Source organism: Hemibagrus wyckioides, linkage group LG02, assembly GCF_019097595.1.
Source record: "Hemibagrus wyckioides isolate EC202008001 linkage group LG02, SWU_Hwy_1.0, whole genome shotgun sequence".
Taxonomy (NCBI): domain Eukaryota; kingdom Metazoa; phylum Chordata; class Actinopteri; order Siluriformes; family Bagridae; genus Hemibagrus; species Hemibagrus wyckioides.
The window spans coordinates 3,525,385-3,552,960 of NC_080711.1; the positions used below are offsets into that span (position 1 = coordinate 3,525,385).

The 27,576-nt window shown below is 40.5% G+C and overlaps 1 protein-coding gene across 1 annotated transcript; it reads right to left on the reverse strand.

Moving 5' to 3' along the window:
- Positions 1 to 307: 307 nt before the first annotated feature.
- si:dkeyp-72e1.9 (syntaxin-binding protein 4) lies at positions 308 to 27,576 on the reverse strand. Its single transcript, XM_058408660.1, has 22 exons — positions 27,444 to 27,576; positions 19,506 to 19,579; positions 17,414 to 17,509; positions 15,391 to 15,460; positions 15,035 to 15,109; positions 12,601 to 12,680; positions 12,338 to 12,461; positions 12,110 to 12,251; positions 11,018 to 11,124; positions 10,793 to 10,925; positions 10,652 to 10,718; positions 8,335 to 8,426; positions 8,158 to 8,254; positions 7,954 to 8,081; positions 7,731 to 7,823; positions 6,721 to 6,786; positions 6,413 to 6,601; positions 4,939 to 5,055; positions 4,741 to 4,790; positions 4,535 to 4,644; positions 4,042 to 4,099; positions 308 to 1,933 (listed from the first exon to the last, which is right to left on the reverse strand). The coding sequence occupies exons 1-22, from the start codon at positions 27,500 to 27,502 to the stop codon at positions 1,870 to 1,872; spliced, it is 2,091 nt and encodes a 696-aa protein (XP_058264643.1). The 5' UTR covers positions 27,503 to 27,576; the 3' UTR covers positions 308 to 1,869.

Genomic DNA, 27,576 nt, shown 5'->3' on the forward strand with positions numbered 1-27,576 from the left:
TTTATAGACTACATGTTAACTTCTGGAACTTCTTCATGTATAGATTTGTTTTTCACATAGAAAATCTAAAGAGGAAGATATAAAGGTAAGGTGAGTTTCCTCAAGCTCCTGCTCTTTCATGCTTGCTGTCGGTTAAATATCAGGGATTTGTTCTACAGCAAATCCTCAGGATTTAGGATTCTCTCTATCCTCCTGCCTCATGCAGGAAACATCCATCACACACACACACACACACACACACACACACCTCACAGTCTTATACTTCCTTTAATAAAAATAGTAAAACCAGCAAAAATACAATTTGGCCACACAGGTCGATATATCACATGATTATTAGCAGGAATTTTAAAACCAAATACAATCAGCTTTCCAACACAACCACACACACTGTACACTGCACACGTGACCCAGGTGTTTATTTACACGTGTTAAATATGAAACACACTGTTGATCCGGTGAACCATGCATGCCGTGTAGCTACAGACACACTGACGAATGCTAGAAGTTATAGATGTGTAGTTATATTTTTTCCTTGATGGAATGTCTGCTACATCTGAAACACTTTACCCTAAGGTTCCCTTAATGAACATTATACAACACTACACACTTCAGCATTAATACACCATCAGGAATATTAACAACTGTATTAGTTGAGGGTTTTTTAATAAATAAATAAAATAATTAACATGTGAATTGAAGCTGCTGCTCGTGCTGCATCACAGGGCTGTGGAACAGAAAGCGCTAGCTACCTTCTTATCCAAATACATCAGCTCATATACACCTACGACACGAATGCCCTCCTTTGCATCGGCATACGAAGGATTTTTGGCATATGAACAAACCGATACAAACCGAACGCCGGCTAAGTCGCATGTATGTCTGGGAGCCATTAAAAACTTGTTAGCGTCAGTGGAAAGCCAACCGAAGAGACATTACAATTTTTATGAATTTTATTTTCAGTCAGTGAAAGCTGTTTGGAAAGAGTCAACACACGATACCAACGTTGCCGTCAGTATGCGTTCAAAAGCTAGGTGATTTTTCGCGTGTTTTTGTTGACAGATTGGTGGCGTGGGTGGTCTGCTCTATTTTTAGCCCAAGCTTGGTGGCATGACTTCCTGTGAGGAGCCTTGACATGGAATGCTTGGCTTGGGTCAGTTCTTCATAAGCAGCCATACAGTTTCCATACGCTTCGTATTGGGAATATTGGTCATATTTTTGGGCGGCTGGAACGGATTATCTGCATTTACATTATTTCTTTTGGGAAAATTCGTCTTGCAGTACAAATTCTTGCAAAATTTCAGTTCTTAAGGGAAAAATCTGTAAAGGAGGGCATTCGTATACCGAGGTTCCAGTGTATTTAAATTCAACAATCTTTTATTTTTCAATGCTATATTTTGTTGTTATTCTTTGTTCGTGTTAATTAATGCAACACATAATAATTCATTGTTATGGAAACCTTAATGTAAAGTGTTATCCGAATTTGTAGTTGTTGTGTACAGACTGTTATTCTTACCGTTTTCAGAGTATGTATTGTGTTACTGTGTTACAGTGTGTGTGTGTGTGTGTGTGTGTGTGTGTGTGTGTGTGTGTGTGTGTGAGAGACAGTGACGGTGATATTTACATCAGAACCAGTAACAGTGAAGACACCGTATAACATCTCGTAAATATTACAGCACTTTTCAGCACGAGTTCACTGATGGATCATGTGTGAGGGGAACAAGGCCCTCGGCGGACGTCTGATGAAAAACCTAACACACACTTTACAACTGAACTGACGTGACAGAATAATAAAAAGTGGATTGTAGTGTTTATTCTTTCCTTGCACTGATTGTGTGTGTGTGTGTGTGTGTGTGTGAGCCCTTTTTTTTCTCAGAGACGTCGAGTCTCTTTGACGTGAACTCCGGCAAGAGGCATCTGGGGCTGATGGTTCACTCTGTGAAACAAAAACACAAAGGTAAAAACATAAGAGCTCTGATAGAGTATGAGGCCAAAAATATAGAGTTTCCTCCTGTTTGTTGTGTCCATGTTGATGATTGAGTGTCTTTGTCATGTCTTACTCCACAGTGGAGGTTAATATGAAGCTCATATGAAAGTAGACACTCAGGACTCAGGTGTTTCAGACGTTTTTTTAGTCTACTAGAGGTTGATATTCATAGAAATGTTCCAGGTTAGTTTTTTTCCACAGAAATGTTGATATTTCTGCTCTCTGAGATGCTCCGAGTGCTCTTTCCTCTAAAAAGCAGCTCAGATTTCATCTTTAACCAGTAAAATTCTGTGTAAGCTGCTCCAACAGAGGGAAAACCACACGTCTAAACACACACTGACACTCATTTTATATCAGACTCACAGTCCGAACATCATCCATTGCTTTAAATTAAATGAAAATGAAACAGGAGTTACTTGGATGATGGAGTCTCAGGTTTTTTTGTTGTATGGAGTTCAATCATCTAAATCTAGTGTGTAAGCTTTTGGATTCTTTGGGTTGAAATTAGTTTTAATTATGGTTCTGTTACTTGTACCGTCAGTAAAAAAAAGAAAAGAAAAGTACTTGATATTCCCTAAATAATTTAATCATGTACTTATATTCTTTATTCCAATTTTTTACTCACTTCTACTCCCAGAACAATGACCTTCACAAAAAATCTGCACACTCAGCACTTTTTCTTGTACACATAAATATTCCCTAGGAAGGATTTGGTATAAATATCCAAATGTAGAAAAATATCCTGGACTTTCTGATTAGTGAGGAATGAGAACTGCTTTGGATAATCCTATTTGCTCACATTTTATGCGTTTCAGGAATAAGCTCGTCACTGCGCTTTTTAAAGCCTCGGTCAGAGCGGATATGCTGAACGCCAGCAGATTATTCTGACAGCGTCTGACAGCGACACGAGCCAAAATTATGCTATTTTTCTCCTCGTCTAGCTGACTACATGGCTTTTTTCACAAATTGGCAAAATAAATCAAAGAAATACATTTTTTTTAAAACAAATGGGCTGCATTTCAAAATGTCCTAATAATGTAATAAACAGTTTATCAAACATGACTATTCAACAAGCTTTAGTAGTCGTCATGGCAACCTGCTGTTTTGTGTATACACTATATTGCCAAAAGTTTTGGGACACCCCTCCAAATCATTGAATTCAGGTATTGTTTTTCAGGGGTTGGGCTTGACCGCTTAGTTACAGTGAAATGAACTCTTAATGCTTCAGCTTCATACCAACCAACCACATTTTGGACAATTTCATACTCCCAACTTTGTGGGAACAGTTTGGGGATGACCCCTTCCTGCTTCCCTTCCTGTGATCCCATGACTGCACACCAGTGACCAAAGCAAGGTCCATAAAGACATGGATGAGTGAGTTTGGTGTGGAGGAACTTGACTGGCCTGTACAGAGTCCTGACCTCAACCCCATAGAACACCTTTGGGATGAATTAGAGCGGAGACTGTGAGCCAGGTCAAAACTAAGACGTCTGCCTTTACATGCACATGAATGTAATATGGAGTTGTCCCACCCTTTGCAGCTATAACAGCTTCAACTCTTCTGGGAAGGCTTTCCACAAGGTTTAGGAGTGTGTTTATGGGAATTTTTGACCATTCCTCTAAAAGTGCATTTGTGAGGTGAGGCACTGATGCTGGATGAGAAGGTCTGGTTCACAGTCTCCGCTCTAATTCATCCCAAAGGTGTTCTATCAGGTTGAGGTCAGGACTCTGTGCAGGCCAGTCAAGTTCCTCCACACCAAACTCACTCATCCATGTCTTTATGGACCTTGCTTTGGTCACTGGTGTGCAGTCATGTTGGAACAGGAAGGGGTCATCCCCAAACTGTTCCCACAAAGAGCATAAAATTGTCCAAAATGTCTTGGTATGAAGCTGAAGCATTAAGAGTTCCTTTCACGGGAACTAAGCGGTCAAGCCCAACACCTGAACTCAATGATTGTGCCAAAACTTTTGGCAATGAAGTATAGAAGCTTTTTTTTTATAGAGGAAATGTAAAACTGGCATAAACACAAATACACACTATATTTTGCTAAACTTACTCAACCACACACTCGAACCCTGGACCGGTGATGGATCCTTCGGTGATCTGCGGTAACGCTGCACAGAAAGGTAAAAAAAAAATAAAAAATGAAATAACAAAATTTAAATACTTAAAAGTCAAATACTCTGCTTCTTTATTCCAAAAAATATTTCAAAAATTATTATTTTTACTTTGAGAATGCAAATTAGACAATCCACAAAACCACACCCACTCCATATATGGGCGTATGCATCTTAAAATTGTTTTTTTTTTTTACCATAATTTGTTTTTTTGTCGATTTCTGGATGCTAGATTAAAATTTGGTGATGAATTTGTTTTATAATCACACCTTCAGGTTTATATAAATGAATATATTATTAGATAATCCAGTATTTTGTCGTTTCTATAATAACCGCTAATGACAGGAACTGGTTTTGCAGACACGTGAGCCACAACCGTTTACATTGTGTTTGTTGTGTGTGTGTGTGTGTGTGTGTGTGTGTGAGACTCACTGTGATCATCTGCACAAAGGGAGCACACCCTCTCCATCAGCTCTCTGGCCTCAGCTACGAGTTGGTGAGTGGTGTCCGAGATTTCCGGACCGTCTGTTGCCGGGGATGACCTGATACAGGGGGCGGGGTTTGAGATCAGCACAAGGCTTAGTTTATGTGTTTTAACATTTGTTAAAGAACTGTAACTCGGTTTTCGAATCACTTACCCGTTCTGCTTCGCAAATAAGCTGCCACTGGTGAGGACTTTATGGACATTCTGTTAAGAAGTAAAATGTGTATTAAAATGCATTAAAGAAGCAGTTGTTAATGATTACAGAATTGAAATAAAAAGATGGACAGATTTACACATCCTTAAGTGCTTGGTGTTAAACGTTATTGCAGGTGTGTAGTTATGTTTTATTTACACGAGCAAAACCCAGCAGCTTTTTGTTTGAGATTTCCAGATGTTTCCTGGTGATTTCAGACTTTCTGAGCTGAGTGTCGATAATGGAAAGCCTCTTGTTGAGTTCCAGCATGTCTTCCTGAAAAGAAAGAAAAGTAACATTAATAACCTGCTTCAGACTTTAGATTTTATTCAGATATTCAGTAACACTAGGAAGTGTAAGTGGTAATGGATAAAAATATGAAGTGCAAAAAGTAGATGGATGGATGGAGTGAGGGATAGAAAGCTGGACAGGAGAACAGATGAACAGATGAAGGTATTGACTGATTAATGGATAAATGGGCAGATGGATGAACTGATACACATAGGAATGGATAGCTAAATAAATGAATGGAAGTTTGAATGTATAAGTGGATGGATGGATGGATGGATGAACAGATGGATGGTCAGATGATAAAAGGACTGTGGATGTAGAGATGGATGGCAGGACAGATGGATAGAAGGACAGATAGATGAATAAATGGATAGATAGACATGATAGACCTGATTAATGTAGGTAGGAATGGATGGATGGATGGATGAACAGATGGAAAGTCATGTGATAGAAGGACTGTGGATGTAGAGATAGATGGATGGATGGAGGGAGGAATTGACTGATAGATGGATAAATGGGCAGATGAATGGACTGATAGATGTAAGAATGTATGACTGGAAGTTTCAATGTATAAGTGCATGGGTGGATGGATGAACAGATCATGAAAAGACAGATGGATGTAGAATTGGATGGATAGATGAATAAATGGATAGATGGACAGATGGAAGGCCTAATATAGATGGATGGATGGGTAAACAGATAGCTGAACAGATGGATAGTCAAATGAAGGAAGGACTGTGGATGTAAAGATGGATGGCTGGACAGATGGATAGATGGACAGATAGATGAATAAATGGATAGATGGACAAGACCGGATGTAGGTAGGAATGGACACATGAATAGATGGATGGATGGATGGATGGATGGATGGATGGATGGATGGATGAATGGATGGGTGGATGGATGGATGCATGTAGGGATTGAAGGATGGATGGGTGGATGGATGGAGGAATTAACTAAAAGATGGATAAAGGGGCAGGTGGATGGACTGGTAGATGTAAGAATGTATGGCTGGAGGAATAAATGGATGGAAGTTTCAGTGAACAAGTGGATGGATGGAATAACAGATGGCTGAACTGATGGACAGACAGATCATGAAAAGACTGATGGATGTTGAATTGGATGGTTGAACAGATGGATGGTAGATGGCAGATGTTGGAATGCATTGATGGGTGGATGCACAGATGGATGGACAGATGAATGGATGGATAGATAGATATGAATAATTTACTGTAGCAGCTCACACAATTGTGTTTTATTCTGTATTTATTAAATTTTCTAGGGTTTTTTTTCCAAATGAACCCCATGTTTCTTCTGCCTAGGTTTGGAGTTTGTTCCTCACCTGCACTGAACTCGTGTGTTTCTTTCCAGAAAGTTGCTCCTTCAGATCTTTGATTTCAGCCTCGAGAAGCCGGATGACCTCCTCATAGTCCTGTTCAGCAGTGTTAGTCTGCATGTGAACAGCCTCAGCCTCAGCCTCCTCAAGCCTGCTCTTTAACACCTCATTCTCCTCCACTATGGTTTTGGATTTCTGAAACACACACACACACACACACACACACACACATATATATACTGCACAGCTGTATGGAAACCTATCAGAAGAACCAACATCCTACACCATGAAGACATCAGCAGCGTTGTGTTTACCTCTGGACTTTTCTGAATGTCCTCCTCTAGAGATTTTTTACTGTCCTCTGTGTCCTCCAGTACACCCTGAAAAGCACAGTTATTCTTACAAAACATCTCCAGTCACCTTCTACACTTAATATGAATAAATGGATGGATGGATGGATGGATGGATGAATGAAGGAAGGAATGGATAGATGGATGGTGGATAAATGGATGGATGGAAGAATAAATAGGTATATAGGTGAATGAAGAGATGGATGGCAAATGAAGAGATGAATAAATGGATGGATAGATGGATAAAAATTGATGATAAATAGACAGACAGACAAGATAGAAACATGAATGTGACTCAAATATTTAATTTAATTTAATGATCCTAATGACTAAGATGTATAAACAGATTTAGGACAGATAGACAGATGGAGTAATTGATGGATGGATAAATGGACTGATGGATGGATGGATGGATGGACAAACAGACAGATGGCCAGATGGATGGATGGAGGGATGGGTGGAAGGATGGATGGATGAATGGATGGGTGGGTGGAGGGATTGATAGCTTCATGCATGGATGGACAAAGGGACAAACAGCCAGACAGATAGGTGGATGGATGGATGGATGGACAGACAAATGGACAGATGAACTGATGGACTGGATAGATGGTTGGATGGATGGATGGATGGACAGTCAGACGGATAGATGACTATCCATCTAGATGAATAGATGGATAGATGGATGGATGGATGGGTGGAAGGAGGGATGGGCAGACAGATGGAAGGATAGATAACTGAATGGATGGACACAGACAGATGGACAGATAGATGGATGGATGGATGGATGGATGGATGGATGGACAGACAGACAGACAGACAAACAGACAGATGGCCAGATGGATGGATGGGTGGACAGATGGATGTACAGATAGATAGATGTGCAGATGGATGGATGGATGTACAGATGGATAATGGATGTACAGATGGATGATGGATGTACAGATGGATGGACAATTGAATGATATATATTTCACCTTCATCTGTTTCATCTGTGTTTGCAGGTGCTTGACGTCCGACTGGAACTGCTCCACCTCCTCACTGCTGTAGCTACACTCTGACTCACACGTCTGAGAGAGGGAGAAGAACGGGCCATTAATCCACAGCAGCTTTATTAATTACAGCAGAAATAAATACATCGTTTTCTCAACACGTGGCTGGAGGTGTAAATTCTCCTGAAACCGAATCCATCAGTCTTACAGGTGAATGGAAGGCCGACGTGTCCATCAAACTCGCTGCCTCATGATAGGAGAACATGAAGGGTCCCTCCGCAAGCCCCGCCTCCTCCAGCTTATCCTGGTACACATTACGCGTAGCCTCTACAAACTCTGATTAAAGGAGAAAAGCTGATTGTAGACACAGAAATATCATCAACTTTTACAACATTTAAGGGAGAATGTTCACCTCCGTAAGACACCGTCCCTTGAAGGTCTGTGGACAAACTCTCTCGGATTTTCCTCCTCTTCTCCTCTGTGACGTCCAGTCCCAGGTACGACAAAGCCTGAGGACAGATCCATAACCATCGGTCAGTTATCATCAATATCCGTGTTATTATGCAGAGATTCTGCTCTGCAGGCTCACCAGGTCGAGTTTCTCTGATCGCAGGCGTATGTGGGGGTCCAGGGAGACTTTGGGTTTGGATTCTGCACCGTTGCTCTGAGTGGTCAAAGCTGCTGAGATATCAAAAAACCTCACAGTCATTCAGAGATGAAACCTGTTTAAAATAGTGGATTAAAATAATTTTTAAAAATGAAACAAAAAAATTTTTCTTGGTCTTTAGGATGATGATTTATATCAAAATGCACAGGAAAAAAGAGGGAAAAAGAATAAAAATAAAACAAAAAAAGTGAGAAAATTCAGGATCAAATTAAAGGGGGAAAAGAGCAGGCATAAAAAAAATTTAAAAGTAGAAGGAGAAAAGTGGGATGAGTGGAAGAGATAAAAAGAAAGAGAAAATTATTTGGAAAGAAAAGAGGGATAAGAGACAAACAGAAAAAACAAGGGGGGAAAAGAAAGAAAATTATGATCAAATATTTAACAAATGGGGAAAAAATGATCAAACAGAGGGATGGGAGAGAGAAAGAAGAGAAAGAAAAAGACAGATTTGAACAAAGGGAGGAAAGGAAAAAAACAAGAGAAAGAATGAAAAATAAACAGGATACAGGAAAAAGAAGGAATTAAAAAGATAGAAAAAATAAAAAAGAGAGAAAATGAGGGAGGTGGGATTATTATTTATTCCTTCATAATTATGAAACACCATCAATACATGTATTATCCTTATATATACACATTATACATGTTATCTTTAACAGCTTTTTAATCAGATTTGGTCTTTTTAGGTTTGTCGTGTAGTTGACCAGACACTGATTGATCAATAATCTGTCAGTATCACGTCGCTACGGCGATAGATAAAGAAACCTGTCATTTCCCTTCATATCAATGGTGTGGCTTGTTGACCTGCTGATGATAAGTGTCATATCTTTGTAGCTATTTCTGGCTCTCGTGGACTTGTGACCTGTAATAATAACTGGTGTAAAAATGATGAAATGCAGACAGCTGCAGATATGGAAGTTAGGGAGGCCCCTTGCTGGACTAACAGGGACTCTGTGCTTTGTTAACAGGCAGCTCAGCCTAAAGCCAGGCCTCCGTGGAACCGCCGAAGCTCAGCCTCCCTCCTAGATCTGCACCAGCCAGCTCCCGCCGTCTTCAGCCTTCGCCAGGACCCCGCTGCTGCCTCCAGCCCTTCTTGGTCTAGGCCCCTTCTACGCTCCTTCAGGGAACAATCGCCTTAGTTGGCTATTTTTGCTGTTTTTCTTTCCTCCATTTGCTCTCCAGCTATCCTGAGTTCCTTTTCTTCCCTACTTTTTGAGTAATTAAAAGCTGGTGTTAACGTGCTCCCTGGCTCTGTGTGTTGTTCTCTGTCCCCGCTCAGCGTGCTACAATATATATATATATATATATATATATATATATACATACATATATATATACATACATATACATATATATATATATATATATATATATATATATATATATACACACACACACACACACACACACACCCCGATCAGGCATAAGATTAAGAGCACCTGCCTAATATTGTGTTGGTCCTCTTCTGTTGCCTAAACAGCCCTGACCCGTCATGCACTGTGTATTCTGTCACCTTTCTATCAGAACCAGCATTAACTTCTTCAGCAGTTTGATCAACAGTAGCTCGTCTGTTGGATCGGATCACACGGCCCAGCCTTCACTCCCCATATGTATCAATGAGCCTTGGCCGGCCCATAACCCTGTCTCCGGTTCACCACTGTCCCTTCCTTGGATCACTTTTGATAGATACTGACCACTGCAGACCGGGAACACCCCACAAGAGCTACAGTTTTGGAGATGCTCTGATCCAGTCGTCTATCCATCACAATTTGGCCCTTCATCAAACTCGCTCAAATCCTTACACTTGTCCATTTTTCCTGCTTCTAACACATCAACTTTGAGGACAAAATGTTCACCTGCTGCCTAATATATTCCACCCACTAACAGGTGCCATGATAAGGAGATCATTCACTTCACCTCTTAGTGGTCACTATGTTATACCTAATCAGTGTATATCGCAAATAGTCTTTCCCTCACCAGTCACTCTTTTATATCATTCTCTTAAAATTGAGACAAAAACAACGAGTAAGAACGTCTCATTTTAATCCAGACAAGTCCCTGTTCCTATAGAATCACAAAGATTTGCCTTGGAGCCTTAAAATAAAGCGACTCCTTCTGACCAATCCAAATCAGCCATAGAGTTTGTATTTGTATATGAAGGGTGCCAATACTTTTGCCACTCAGAACTTAATTCAACGATTCAACTAATGTGAAGACATTATTTATTGTGACGGTGACGCAGTACCTGAGACGTGAATGTCTGCGGGACTGATGTCAGGAGAAGACAACGGAGCCGTGTCTTCTGATTGAACCTGCGAGAAACAGACTTTAATTAAAAATTGAAAAGAAATGAGCTGAGTTTTTCATTTTGTGGACCTGCGCTGACCTCAGGAGATGTGGTGTACACCTTTAACCTGCCGTATCCGTTTGCTCCGGCTCTCTGAACTCTTCCTAGCGACGCGCTGCAGGGAAAATGACCTTTCCCTGGAATGAAGGCGATTTCCACCATTGGCTCACGGCTTCAGAGGGAAAAAAAAAAACTATCTCTGACCTACGGATCACTCAAATGTCTGAGTTTTAATGCAGAACATAATGCATTGTTCATCTTCACCTGAGCTTCACTCTGTTGACAGTGCTTTTGGCCTCCTCGTGTGTGACTCCGATCAATGACTCCTTGTTAATGGCGATGAGCTGATCTCCTGCTCTGAGACGTCCATCCTGCATGCAACACAGATCTGATCCTTTAATCATCACCCGCTCGGCTAAATTCTACTTTTACATTTCTGGCATTTGGCTCTTGATTTGCTTTGAGGTCTCTATCAATGAATACATTAACACTGGTTCACTAGGACTTAGGATACTATCAGCAGGAAGAGGTAGGTCTTCATCTGGCATTTGAAGACGGTCAATGACTGTTCGGACATCTAGGGGAAGTTCATTCCACCTCCTCGGTCCCAGAACAGAGAAGAGTCTAGATAAGGGTTCCTCAAATCTTTCCCTGGAGGGCCAATGCACTGCAGAGTTTAGCTCCAACCCTGATCAAACTCCTCTACCTGTGACTTTCTAATGATCCTGAAGACACCGATTAGTGTGCTCAGGTGTGTGTGATTAAGGTTAGAGCTAAACTCTGCAGGAAAGTGGATCTCGTGGGCCAGATTTGAGGATCCCTAGTCTAGATGTATACCTACCTCCTTACCCTGAGAGATGGTGGGAGCAGTGGAGCAGTGTTGGAGGATCTGAGGGAGCAAGGACTAATAAGAGCTTTGAGGTAAGATGGTGCTGGTTTATTCTTGGCTTAGTAGGCAAGCATCAGTGTTTTGAATCTGATGAAGCTACAGAAAGCCAGTGGAGGGACACAGCAGTGAGGTGGTGTGGGAGAACTTTTGCATTTTGGATCATTTGCAGAGGATGAATTGTGTTCAGAGAGTAGAGAACTGCAGTAGTCCACTCTTGAAATGACCAAAGACTGAACAAGCACCTGAGTAACCTGAGAAGAAACCAACATGAGTGTGTGACATTGGTAACATGGGAGGAAAAGGACAGTTGATTGTCCATGGTTACCCCTGAGGTTATGAGCAGTGGACGAAGGGTAGAAATTCTGACACTAATACTCTAAGCACTGTAGACCACAATGTCTAGTGTTACAGGTAATGATTTCATCTTTGTACTTGATTGTTATATTTGTAAAGCGTGCATGTGTTACCCGATGACAGTCTCCTCCTGACATCACTTCCTGTATGAACACCTCTGGGCCGTCGGGTCTGTTAGAGCCTCCACTGATTGAGAGACCCAGAGTGCCGGAGCGGACCACTGAGATTAGCTGTATCACACCTTCACCTGGGTGACTGTGCACACACACACAACAAACAAGATAATGCATGTATACAGAAGCAGAAGAAACTGTGTGTGTGTGTGTGTGTGTGTGTGTGACCTGAGCGAGCGCAGTAGCTGTCCCGTGTTATTGTACGTGTTCTGAGACCCAGCTGGACTGAGCAGTAGAGGACTCTGGGATCTGGACGATGACCCTGACGATGTGCTGTCCAAATATCTGCCTGCTTTAACACAGGAAAGCAAACTGTCCAACCTTGACATGATACAGAAACTACAGTGTTTTGTGTGAAATTTGAAAAAAGAAGGTCCAAAGTGTCCAAAGTAGAGCAGACAGGAAGTTGTAGAGAGAAACATGAGCCTCACTGTGCTGAATGGGGGAGTTCCTCGTGGAGCCAGTGCTGCTGCTCGAGCCGTATTTCTCCATCAACTCAGCAAATTCTTTCCTTGAAGATGAAATGAAATGAAAAGAGAAGTACTGAAGAAACGAAAACCGTGGAGACATGTAGAAAAAACAAACCCATATTCCAGCAATTTTTTGTTTTTGGAAAATTCTCTTCCAGCTGTCTGCCTCTATATCCATAACAATCCAGTGACCTCCATCTAACTACCTTCATCAGCTTACCTCCAACCATCTTTCTCCCTGTCCTTCCCTCCCACTCTATCAATCTACTTTCATCCAGCCATCTCTCTATCCACCCATCAACTCCATCTACATCCATCAAACTCTGTTCAACTGCCTCCATCAAATGTCTCCATCCAGCATTTTCAATCCATCAACCTTCATCCATCTCATGTCACTATTTCAATCCAACTGCCTCCATCTAACAATCTACCTCTTCCTCCATTTAACCATCACGTCCCACTACCTCAATCCAACTATACGTGTCTGACTGCCTTCATTTAGCTGTTTATATCACCTACCTTCATCTAACTACCTCCATCCAAGTGTCTCCACCTAATTGTGTCACCTGCCCTTTATCTAGCTGCCTCCATCCAAGTGTCTCCACCTAATTGTGTCACCTGCCCTCCATCCAGCTGCCTCTGTCTAACTACCTCCATCCAAGTGTCCCTGTCACCTGCCCTTTTTTCCAGCTGCCTCCATCTAGCTTCCTCCATCCAATTGTCTCTCTCCCCTGCCCTGCATCAAGCTGCCTCCATCTAACTGCCTCTATCCAATTATCTCTCACCTGCCCTCCATCCAGCTGCCTCCATCTAACCACCTCCATCCAAGTGTCTCTATCACCTGTCCTCCATCCAGCTGCTTCCATCGAACTACCTCCATCCAAGTGTCTCTGCCCTTTATCCAGCTGCTTCATCTAACTACCTCTATTTAATTGTCTGTCACCTGCCCTTTATCCATCTGAAAATCTTAGTTTCTTGCTAGTATGAAGACCGGATTCGAGGTCAGTCCAGGTGAGTGGAAGTGTATTATCATTATCCTGATCACCTTACTGATTATGTCATGCTACAAAATGCAAAACATCTTCAAGATAATAACAAGTCCATCATCTTATTGGAGCAAACATTTGTAAATGCCCTGGCTGAGTGCAAACCTTCATACCCTGTGTGAGATCTTTAATCCTCTAAACACAGGTTAAAGACAGAGCACGGATTAAAGACTCCGGACTCATCTCACCAGCTTAGTTTCCCTGCAATCTGCTCTCTCTTTCTCCTCTTACACATATTCCCCAGAACAGAGGAAACTCATCCCATTATGGTGACTGTTATGGTTATCTATGCTGCTTATGTGCAAGGAATGTCATTACTATTATTATTATTACTACAAAAAATAGCCAACTTCTCTAAAGCTAGCCAGCTTGAATAAGCTTGCTTCTAAATACACCAACATGAGGCTGCCACTGGAGCATGTTAGCTAAAGACAAATCACTAGCTGGCTAATAGCTTCCATAAGCAAGGACTTCAACAGGAAGTGGTAGCTCAAGTGGTTAAAGCTCTGGGTTGTTGCGCTGAGGACCAGGGTTCAAGCCCCAACACTGCCAAGCTGACTCAAGGGCCTTAACCCTTGCTGCTCCAGGGGTGCTGCTCATGCCTGAACTGTTTCTACATTAAGGTTTCCTTCAGACAGAGTTAAAGAAATAAAACTCTTTGGAGTGTTAGATGGAACATTTGTTCTAAGTATGTAAGGATGATGTTTTGAATTGTTCTTCATCTCTGATTGGCTCCTTAAAGACCCACCAACTGACCACTGCTTTCACTCTGTGTAGCTACACTATATATAGCCAAAAGTTTTGGAACATCTGCCTTTACACGCACATGAACTTGACATCCCATTCTTAATCTGTAGGGTTTAATAGGGAGTTGTCCCACCCTTTGCAGCTATAACAACTTCATCTCTTCTGGGAAGGCTTTCTAAAATGTTTAGGAGTGTGTTTATGGGAATTTTTGACCATTCCTCTAGAAGAGCATTTGTGAGGTCAGGCACTGATGTTGGACGAGAAGGTCTGGCTTCCAGTCTCCGCTCTAATTCATCCCAATGGTGTTCTATCAGGTTGAGGTCAGGACTCTGTGCAGGTCAGTACTGTTCTCCTGGCAACCACCAAACACAGACTCGTCCATCGGATCGTCAGAGAACTATGATTGGAACACCTGAATTCAATGATTTTGAGGGGTGCCCCAAAACATTTGGCATTATAGTGTATGTCCAGCTTGGTGTAAGCATTAAGTCTGTGTAAGTTGCATGTTATTTGGTTCAGTAATGTTCGATAATGACCAATAAACTGTCTGTCAGTCATTCAATCTGTCTGTCTGTCTTTCAGTCTGTCTGTCTCTGTCTTACCGAGCTTCCTCATCTCGTGCTATCAGAAGTCGCATGTGGTTTGTAGACGAAGCTGCTCTGAGAATGTCCACCGCTCTGGAGGAAAACAGCAAAAAGTAAGAAAAATCACATTCTATTAAATAAAGCAAGTGTAAGAATTCACACTTCATGAATGGATAGATCGAGAGAGATAGAGATGTAGAGGGTCAACGGATAAAAAGTAGCACACACTGTAAAGCCCTTTTGAGTTCTATTTTACTTGTCTGAATTGAAAGCTGTCATATAAACCAAGAAATCGTTTGTTACCCTTACAAATAATGATCATGTGACTCACATACAGGAAGTGAGGTGAACCTTTGGTGTAAAAAGAAACACACCTCTCACTCGTTACACCAATCAAACTTTCTCCATTCACCTCCAAGATCTGGTCTCCAGGCTGTAGGTGTCCTAAACAAACAAACAAAAAAATTTACACCAATAAACTGGCCAAATAATATGACGTGAAACCATTTAGAGAATATTAGACTTTGTTATATCTACACCCTTTGCCCCCTCACACTGCAGATTTTACCCAAATGATCATTAAAAATGGGTTATTTATCTAATCAGGTGTTAAATCAGGACAAACTCCGAAAGGTACAGGATATGAACTGTGCTTTATTCTAGAAACATCTCTCCAGATGTAGGTCAGGTTCACCTCACTCTGCTCTGTTTATCTCTCTTAAGTGAAGGCATGTCACAAGCGTTCAACATCAGTTTGCTTATTTTTAGAGCGAGATGAAAGGGAAAAGAGAAAGCTCCCAGGATTCCTGATGTCTAGCCATTAAGGAGCTGGCAGGTAAACATCATACTGCCATATTGAAAGCTGTATTTTTTTCCTGTTGTGTCAGGTGTGTAATCCTCTGAAAGAGCAAATAAAACAAAGTACAGAGCAGATGAACAAACACAAACCTCCTTAAGCGACCTAGCCGTGGTCAGAGATCTTTGTTTAGCGTCGACAAATCATGTCAGTATTCACTCAGGGAAAGTTTCTCATATTCAGAGTACGCATCTGATTAGTTTCCAGGCTTCCTGCTTCCTTGAGTACAGCTCTCTTTAATTTAATTCAAAGCTGTGAGTCTGATCTAAAATGAGTCAGTGTGTTTTTTTCCCCTCTGTTGGAGAAGATCAGATTTGAGCTGCTTTTTAGAGGAACAAGCACTTGGAGCATCTCAGACAGCAGAAATGGGTTTGATATCAACATTTACTTGGAAGATACAAACGTTTCTATAAATATATCACCCGTAATAGGCTAAAAAACAGAAAGTCCTGAGTGTCTCCTTTCATATGAGCTTCATATTAACCACCACTGTGGAGTGAGACATGACAGACACTTAGTCATCAACATGGACACAACAAAACAGGAGGAAAGTCCAGTTTTTTGGCCTCTGGGGAAAAGGTTAATTAAAGAATAGTCACGTTTATGTACATAATATTGACCTCAAATGGCATTCCAAAGGATTTTGAGTCTATTTTTCTTCTTTTAGAATGGCATTTTATAGATTGCAGATGGAAGATGACATCAAATATCAGACTGAGAACCTGGATTTAACACGGCTCCTCATTTGAGCTAATTATTATTTTTTGCACTGTATCTGTGTAGACGAGAAGCAGAAGAATTTCGCTGTGTATATACTGTATACAGTCCTGGAAGATACTACAGTGGTCATCACGGTCACCTGATTTAGAAAGTGTCTGGTTGGATTTGAGGAAGATTTCTGTGGAGAGCTGGAGATGGATGCAGTTGTGGTACACAAACCCAAGAATATTACTGAACTGGATGCCATTGCTCATGAGGAACGGTACAAGATTCCTCAGGGACGCTCCCAGAAGCTGGTGTCTTGGCTGTTCATCTCATTTGAAGAATTTTGTGACTGCAGAATTCCTTAAAAGTCACATTTTTGTTGAATTTATGGAAAGCTCTTGGAGCATTTGTGGCTGAGTTATGATTTGTTTGTCACAAACAGCTAAAAGTAAAAAATTTGACAATAAACCTGATTTGCAATGGGGGGGATGAATAATTTTGATTGCATCTGTATACATTTGCTGAAAACACTCATAACTCTCGCATTTTAGCTCTGAAATCAGTATTAATCCTCACTCTGCAGGCTTAAATGAACTCCGAGTCTAACAAAACATCTCAGCCGAAGACCAGCGTTAAGCAACTGCTCACTCTTCTTTTCTTTTCTTTTCGAAACCTTTCTAACTCTTTCTAAACCAGAGCACTTCTTTGAGCGACTATGAAATCGTTTGTGAGGTAAATCCGACAAGACTAAACTAAATATCCAAATCCTGACATTGTTGGCTCACCTATCTTCACTCTAAACACCAGACAAATAAAAATGAATAGTAACCGTGTACCTTCAGTGGAGGCAATGCTACCAGGTAAGATCCTCTTCACATAAACTCCAAACTCCTCTCCTGTAACTTCCTTCACACCACCAATGACTTTGATACCTGAAGATAGAAGAAAGGGAACTGCAGGGTGAGTGCTGAAAGAGTGTGAGATTTTAGACATGTGTCGTGGTGTTTAATAAGCAGCATGTTATACTCACTCTACTAGCTAACACAGCTAAAAACATCTCAAGGATATTCATCTATAACATATAGCTGACTTAAACCATGTTATCCACATGCTCTATCATGCGGTAGCCATTTTGAAATTTTCAAACAACAGCAAACTCAGATGACTGTGTGGTCTGTTCTACTTTTTAGCCCAAGCTTGGTGGCACAACTTCCTGTGAGGAGCCTTGACATGGAATGCTTGGCTTGGGTCAGTTCTTTGTAAGCAGACGTACAGTTTCCATACACTTCACATTGGGAATATTGGTCATATTTTTGGGCGGCTGGAACGGATTATCTGCATTTATATTATTTCTTATGGGAAACTTCATTTCGCAATACAAATTTTCACCTTAAGAACTCCAGATTGTATTAAATTCCTATGCCGAGATTCCACTGTAGTGGGAAATTATGTTCACAGAATTCAAAGGTGAGTTGTGTCTCAAATCACATGCACCAACCTAATACTAAAGGTCACTAAAAGCTGTTTTGCTAGGCTTTAGTGATTAGAACAGACCCTCCAGCAACAATGCTCACAGTGTAATTTACTTCTTTAACCAACGCCAAGAGTTGTCGGTTCTGTTACATCTGAGAAGTGGTGGCTCAAGTGGTTAAGGGTCTGGGCTGTGGGTCAGGGTTCAAGCTCCAGTACTGCCAAGCAGCCACTGCTGGGCAATCGAGCAAGGCCTTTAACCTTCTCTGCTCCAGAGGTGCTGTATCATAGCTGCCCCTGTGCTCTGACCCCAACTTCCTCAGCTGGGATATAAAGTATTCCTCTGTGCTGTAATGTATGTGTAGCGATAATAAAGGCTTCTTCTTCATCTGCTCTATTGCATTTTCTTCTGTTAGGACAGGTTAGTGCAAAACATTTTCTCTGGACACTTCAGGAAAATATAGATAGCATGATCACACTAGATATTTAAAGTATGTCATTTAAGACATAGCAGCAATTTCAGTTAAAAACTTCATCAAGGGCAAACTTCATACGTGAGGATGAAGTTCAGAAAAACTTCCTGAAATACTTATAAATATATATGAAATATCTCATTCTTCTGGCTTATATTCCTAACAGCGGTGTGTTATTGAGGCCCGACGGATTTCCACTTTTAACATAATTAAAATGCAGACACACACACACACCGTAAAAGCTAAAAGGCTTCTCTCTGACAGTGTGTTTGATGTTGTATAATGCATTCTGCTGTCTAAGTGCATCAGTGTGTGTGACTGCAGGGGGTTTAATACACAGTGATGTTGATGGACTGAGTGTGTGCTGTAAGCAGAACAGTGTTAAGGAGCTTAGTGCTGCCTCGCAGAGCTCAGTATAAATACAACAAAGAGAATGCAAGCCTGCAGGCTTAAAGTTGCGTGTGTGTTGAGAGAGCCAAAATAACTACAGCGTGTGATATGTTAGAGCCCCACCTGCACTACAAGAAGGGGATGAAATAAAAACAGTTCTTGGTAAAAAAAAAATATCGCCTAAGGTTTGTAGACATCTGACCATCACAGGTGTGTGGGTGTGTGTGTGTTCTTGAGGAACACCAATTCCCAGAATCCCTCAATTCTTACCAGTAATCCCAGCTCATATCCTACTTGGATGTTTTACTGGTTTTCGCTGGAAAAAAATGGACTGTGTGAGAAAACTTCTTTACTTTTTTTTTCTATCACCAGCTCTGCAAACTACAACTGGACTGAACAGTAAACATGCGAAATTACCACATAGATGAAGTTCCCAATCCCAAGTAAGCATGGTGGTGTTCAAGGGAGCACACTATCTAGTAATTACGAGATTTCTGACAGGACTTGAGCTTAATATATTCCACTTGTTTAGTTTGTTACATTGGTCTTGTTGGTCAGCACATGCAGAGCAAACAGTTTTGCCAAATATACTTACCTAATCCATTCTCACAGTCTGAAAACTGCATCAAATGAACTGCTCGATCTACTCCATATGGCCCCATCAATGTCCTGCACAGAGAGAGAGAGAGAGAGAGAGAGAGAAAGAAAGAGGGGGAATACAGAGAGAGAGAGGGAGAGAGAGAGAGAGAGAGGGAGAGAGAGAGAGAGAGAGGGAGAGAGAGAGAGAGAGAGAGAGAGAGAGAGAGAGAAAGAAAGAAAGAAACAGTGGGAATACAGAGAGAGAGAGAGAGAGAGAGAGAGAGAGAAACAGGGGGAATACAGAGAGAGAGAGAGAGAGAGAGAGAGAGAGAGAGCAAAGAAATTGTATTCATGTAAAGAAAATTTCCAATATCCTACCCCACTGGCTCAATGTCATCTGCCACCAGTAAGCATCTCCGTTCTCTCCAGATCTCCACAGAAACCAGAAGTAACATGTGAACTGGGATGTAGTAGCTTAGTGCTTAGTGTTGGACTACTGATCGGAAGGTTGTGAGTTCGAATCCCAAGGGGTCCACCAAGCTGCCATGGAGGGGCCCCTAAGTAAGGCCCTTAATCCTCAATTGCTCAAATGTATAAAATAAGATACATATGTAAGGCACTCTGGATAAGGGTCAAATATCAGGAACTCTGGAACTCTGATACTAGATACTCTGGATGGGATGCCAAATATATATATATATATATATATATATATATATATATATATATATATATATATAATAGCAATAAAAATAATTATTAACTACAACAAAAAATACAAAATGAAATCCAAAAAAATACCAACAAAATACGAAAAATATTAATATACAGAAATAAAATCTGAAATGCGATGTTAACCCTATGAGTGATTAAATTTATATCATTTACATGATTAATAATTGTATTTTTTTCCATCTAATATAAATCCGGTATGACTATATAAGACGAATACCAGGACTTGCGAAGTGTGGGCTGCGCACAATATACGCAGTCACATATATATACATTGATCTGTCAAAAATCTACACTAACTTTAGCGTATTTGCACAATCCACTATAATTTGGGTTTAGATAAATTACCACGTATAACAAGCAAACAAATAATCACTTCCGTTCATCTTATTTCTATTACATGCACTTTGACTAAATATAGGTTTAAAATCATTTTTGCGCAATTTTAACGCCAAACTGATTCACTGTGTGTCGCCACAGATGGACGAGTGCTGAGGTGACCGTTCGGAAAAGCCGAAAAAACACGATCACTTTTCAATAATAAAAGCTATATTTACACAGTTTTCATGTATTCTGTGTCTGGAAATGATTTTCCGGATGTTTCCACAGCTAAAAAGCGCAATTTCGTATAGATTTCTGCTAACATTTAAACCCCAGTGTTGACTGCAAAGCTGCGTTCAAACGCATGTCTCCTGTAATAAACCATAACCTCTAACAAGCCTGATCTTTCTTTACCTGCTTATGATGACCGCTCCTTTAAACATGACGGAAAACGTGGGCATCTCGGATGAATGAGTGTGTGTCCTGTGTGCAAGCTGAAGCTCCTCTCCAACATGCTCCAGCCCCTCTAATCCCACATACATGCACACACACACATCATCCTTACCATCACCAACTTTTAGCCCAGATTATCATTTTATATTTAATACAGCAAGAACATTTTTATTTTTATGAAACCATCAAATTAGCCTTCCTGATGACAATAATCACTCTTTGCAGCCGTGGTGAAGAGAAAAGCATCTCAGAAAGCACACCATATTGCCAAAAGTTTTGGGACACCTCTCCATATCATTGAGTTCAGGTGTTGGGCTTGACCGCTTAGTTCCCGTGAAAGGAACTCTTAATGCTTCAGCTTCATACCAAGACATTTTGGACAATTTTATGCTCTTTGTGGGAACAGTTTGGGGATGACCCCTTCCTGTTCCAACATGACTGCACACCAGTGACCAAAGCAAGGTCCATAAAGACATGGATGAGTGAGTTTGGTGTGGAGGAACTTGACTGGCCTGTACAGAGTCCTGACCTCAACCCCATAGAACACCTTTGGGATGAATTAGAGCGGAGACTGTGAGCCAGGCCAAAACTAAGACGTCTGTCTTTACATGCACATGAATGTAATATGGAGTTGTCCCGCCCTTTGCAGCTATAACAGCTTCAACTCTTCTGGGAAGGCTTTTCACAAGGTTTAGGAGTGTGTTTATGGGAATTTTTGACCATTCCTCTAGAAGCGCATTTGTGAGGTCAGGCACTGATGTTGGATGAGAAGGTCTGGCTCACAGTCTCCGCTCTAATTCATCCCAAAGGTGTTCTATCAGGTTGAGGTCAGGATTATGTGCAGGCCAATCAAGTTCCTCCACACCAAACTCACTCATCCATGTCTTTATGGACCTTGCTTTGGTCACTGGTGTGCAGTCATGTTGGAACAGGAAGGGGTCATCCCCAAACTGTTCCCACAAAGCATGAAATTGTCCAAAATGTCTTGGTATGAAGCTGAAACATTAAGAGTTCCTTTCACTGGAACTAAGGGGCCGACCCCAACCCCTGAAAAACACCTAAATTCAATGATTTGGAGGGGTGTCCCAAAACATTTGGCAGTATAGTGTATCAAGCCTGGATAAAACATTGTCTGATCTTTTTCTAATATTTTTTCCAAACATATATACAGTATACATTATTAAAAAATTGTTGTTGTTTTGTTGTTCCAAAGAGCATTTAAGTTATACACAACTACAGTATATGCAATAATCTCATTTATTACTCGGCATCATAAACACACAGGACACTCAGCGTCATTCAGAGAGTGACTGAGTGTCAAATCTTTTCTATCTGTTGGATTCCTGGATTTGCAGGAAAGCCGGAAATCCTCCCCACTTTGAGTAAAACCTATTTAATCTCAATTTGCTTGTTGTGCCTGTTTCTCTCCCTCCCTGTTCGTCTGCTTCCATGTCCGTCATCACCTGTACAACATTAACAACATCTAGCAGTCGAAGATCCGTTACAGCTATCTCTTCAGCTGGACAGTGCACAGAGGTTTCATGTACTGGACAGAGAGACAGTCCACCGTTCAACATGCATAACGTTACAGAGCGTCAGAAGGTGTTTGTATAGATTACCATCGTTAGGCTAACACACGACAAACACTGAGCGTCTCTCCTGACCCAGATAGAGACTGTGTAGCACATTCAATCACACAAAAAAAACCCCTTCTTTCCCATCATCTTCAGTTTATTAGATTCTGGAGGGGCTAAAATAAGAGATTGTGACATCAATGCCATCAGATTTTTGCTTCTGATATGAAGAGAGACAGTTAGCAATCACACTGAATGGTAGTGCTGCTTGACGTCCACTCATACTTTGCACTGTTTGTAATGAGTCAAGGTTTCTTCCTCATGTCCTTCCAAGAAGTTTTACCTCAACACTATCTCCTGCGGTTTGTTCATCGGTGATCTAAATCTACATCCTGATTTCCGCCTGCTTTGTGATTAGCGTTGAAATTGTTATAGTAATACATTTGTATATTGGTTATTCCTATTTTTACAGAAAATCTGGACACAACTCTCTCTCTCTCTCTCTCTCTCTCTCTCTCACACACACACACACACACGTACATATAATTTTTCTTCCTCCCGCCATGGCAACTATCCACTGCATCAGAAGTTTAATCACTGAATCTGCGCAGCGAGTGGTTATGAGATTATAGGATTAAAATCCAGTCTGCTTTCTGGGGAGTGCTTTGTGCTCTCTCTCTCTCTCTCTCTCTCTCTCTCTCTCTCTCTCGCTCACTTATATCATTCAACCTGTTATTTTATTCAGAACGAATGCATGCAGATGGGTGGATGATGGAAACACCCAGAGAAGAGAAGATATCTGTAATTGGATCCAAGCTTATGCTACTGGCTAAGGTCTGACTTTGTCAGGAATTAAACGTCGGAAAGTTTGAATGGTTTTTTAGGAGGAGGTTTTGCATTAAAAAGGAAGTACTGCTAGCTAAAAGTTCCCATCATAACCATGTGACACTAACAGCCAATCCTCTCTCATGCCTCTATATCACTTTTTCCCCAAAATACTCTTTTGACCTTCATGATACAATGGAATGGAGAATAAACCTGGTGCTTTTATATGGGGAGGCTGCTGAGGTCTGCCCACTACAGGCAGGTAGAGGAACTGCTATTCCAAAACACGCTCACTATTTAGAACGCTGGTCATTTTCAGTGTCTCAGAGTATGGTGCTTCTCACCGTCCAGCCACTGATCAATAAAAATCCACTGCTGTGTACATCACATACCTTTTTAATGTAAGAACAAAATGGAAACCTTTATCTATCTAAATTGGATTCATGCTGTTAATACTGCTACTACTGCTACTGCTGCTACTAAAATCTGATGTTTAAACTGGTGTCAAGATGATGTGGGTCAAATCTGGTGAAGAACAAGAAGAAGAAGCAAAAATGACTAATTTATGCGCTGTAACCTTTGACCAGTAGGTGGCGCTGGCAAAAAAAAAAGTTATTGCATAGAATTAGATCATGGTCCTGAAGTTTCCTACCAAATTTTGTGTCAGTGTGCAAAGTTGTTGTTGAGATATAACCTCACTACTACTACTGCTAATAATAATAATAATAATAATAATAATAATAATAATAATAAAGCTGCATGCAGCAATTTAGAGCCCCAAGCACCAAGACCTGGTGAGCCACAAAATCTGATGTCAAGATGATGTGGGTCAAATCTGGTAAAGAAGAAGAAAAAATGACCAATTTGTAACTTTTAGATCCTGAAGTTTTCTACCAAATTTTGTGTCAGTGCACAAAGTCATTGTTGAGATGTAACCTTTGGACCTTTGGAGGTGTCACTGTCAGATTGGAGAGTAACAACAGGGGGCCAAGCACCAACGATGCTTCAAGATAAATAAAGTAAAAAATAGAAAACAGTTCAGCCGGATCCTTCAAAATAATGCTTTTTATAGTACAATCTTAAATATTAATTATACGTTGTAATGTAGTTATGTGATTATTTTATTAGGCTAGCTAAGTATAAGGTTAGGCTAAGGCTAGCTCCATGATTTTGGCATCCAGGCTAATTCATTTTAGCTTCATATCTCTATGTGAAACAGGTTTAAAGCATATACAGCTATACCAGACATTCATTTTTTAATATAGATACATATAGCTCAACACTTTCTGCTGTTTGAAGCCATTTAACTCTTCAAAATCACAACGTTTTTCATTCACTCATCGTCTGTAAGAGCATAAACTTGGCCATTATGGATCTGGAGTATCTCCTGGGTATATTGTGTGCGTGTCAGGAATACAGTCTGGATGGGACACCAAGGATAACGTACTACACCATACACACACACACACACACACACAAATTCAAATCTACTAGTTATTTATCCTATCCACCTACTATGATGCTTTTGGGATTCAGAGAGGAAACTCACCCATCTTCTCTCATTTCCTGGTTTTGATCTCTTGCTTTTGTGCCTATTTATAGATTATAGATTTATCCCTGACCACCATCACCACCACCATCGTTCAGAATCCTCAAAGTATCTGCCATGTTGAATATTTATCCCTGACACAGGTTTGGTTTCCACGCTGTCATGCGCGTCTTTGTTTGACTTCTGGGCTGAAACATCGATCAGGCATAACATTATAACCACCTGCCTAATATTGTGTTGGTTTTCCTTTTGCTGCCAAAACAGCCCTGACCCGTCCTGCACTGTGTATTCTGACCCCTTTCTATCAGAACCAGCATTGACTTCTTCAGCAATTTGAGCAACAGTAGCTCGTCTGTTGGATCAGATCACACGGGCCAGCCTTCGCTCCACACATGCATCAGTGAGCCTTGGCCGCCCATGACCCTGTCACCGGATCACCACTGTTCCTTCCTTAGACCACTTTTGATAGATCCTGACCACTGTCAGTCTTTTTCACTTCACCTATCACTGCCTAGAATGTTATACCTGACCGGTGTATTCAGTGTTTTAATATCTATGTTTGTTTCTTGCTCTGACACACTTCCTAACTCATTATCAGCCTTTGAGGAGTGTGTGTGAGCATGTGTGAGAGTGTATTAATCTGTGTGTGTGTGTTTACAGGTAGAAGAGCAAGACGATGTGTGTCCAGGTTTCAGCCTTGTTACTTCAAGCACTCTGACCTGCGCAACACACTCTAAATTTAGTGTGTCACCAGGCAGATTCCTGCACACACACACACACACACACACACACACACACACCTGGCATCCAAGTTCTAGTTGTGTCCTAGAGTCAAATATCTATGATAACATGTAATAAAATAAAATAAAATAAAATAAAATAAAATAAAATAAAATAAAATAAAATAAAATAAAATAAAATAAAATAATGAAAACATTAATAATGAATTAATACAGTACAGTCTATTTGGAAACAAAATATTAAATTAGTGTCCATAAAAACATAAAAATGACACTTATTTTAAATGAGATAAATTCATTTATTTATTAATCTATTTAACCTTCTGACCAATCAAAATCAAGAATGATAAAGTAAACACCAGCATTTAATTACAAGCATCTTTATAATCTCCATGGCAACAAAGATGCTGAGAATACGCCAGCAATTACATTCTTTAATCTTTTTATCAAAAAGACATCATATTGATTTTTTTAATCCATTTATAGTTGCAATTAAAGCTATATCCTAATGCAGCATGCATGCACACACACACACACACAGACACACACACACACCCACACACAGGGGAAGTCGAATCTAGAACCCTTAAAGGTTCCTTATCCTCTAGAGAACCTTTACAGATTATATGTAAAACTTCCAATAGAGAACCTTCTTATGAACCTAAGAACCTTTAAATACTTTGAATAACCCCTTTTTGTCTAAGAGTGTAGAATCTGTGTCTAGAAATGTTTGTACGCTGGAAGGTTCTATGTAGAACTCTAAAAACAGACAGGGTTCTGAACTAGAACGTTCTAGAAAACTAGAACCCTTTTCTATTACTAGGAATATACAGTAGTATGTGCTTCTATAGATATGTTTAAAGGTTCTATAGAGAACCCTACAACAGAAATATTTCCATATTAGGACCTTTTTATGATGCTTAGAACCCTTACTTGTAGAAAGAACCCTGTGTTAGAGGATTAGGATGTGTTCCTATGGATGTTTATACCCTGAAAGGTTTTAGATGGAACCCTGAAAAAGAACACTCTTCAAGCTAGAACCCTGATTAGGAAACTAAGAATCCTTAATTCTACATAGAACCCCTTTTTCCTCAGAGTAAGGAGATGTATAGGTTTAGTGCGTCTGTGTAGAACCCTAGAAAAGGAAAGGCTCCACACTAGAACCTTTCAAATAAACAAACAATCTTTAATTATATTAACAAAGTGCCCTATTCTAAGGCTCTAGTACATCTTACAGGCTTAATGGTTCTGTCTAGAACCCTATGATCTTTGCTTATTTTTTAAAGGATCCTAATAGTCCTCATTTACATGCAGAACCCTATTCTAAAAGTGTAGCATGTGTTTCTAGTCATGTGTACATGTTCAGTAGTGTTTTTTACAGAATTCTAGAACCCTTTTTTAAGGAAACTAATAATCCTTAATTATACACAGAACCCTATTCTAGGTGGATATGGTGTTTCTACTCTCATGTACATGTTTAACTGAATCCCTAGAACCCTTTTAGGTAACTGTGTATCCTTTTTTATATAAAGAACCCTACGCTAAAGGTGTAGTATGCTCTTCCGGTGATATCTACATGCTTTAATTGTTCTATATAGAACCCTTAGAACCCCTTTTTCCCCCCAGGAAACTAATCATCCTTAATTATATATTCATATAAGAGGTCTAATGATGTGAGAATTCCCGCATGTTCAAGACAACAGAATATAAATAACAATAATATATAAAAAACCACTGAAATGCAGCCTCTTGATTCTTACCAGTAGATGAGGGAAAGTCCATCAAAATGCTCCAGCTCTGTTTTCTTCAGACAGGACATCTCAGCACACCTCCAGAGCCGTGATTGCCCGCAACATGTCCAGCAGATCAGTGCGGGTTCTCCTGCGAGCTGCT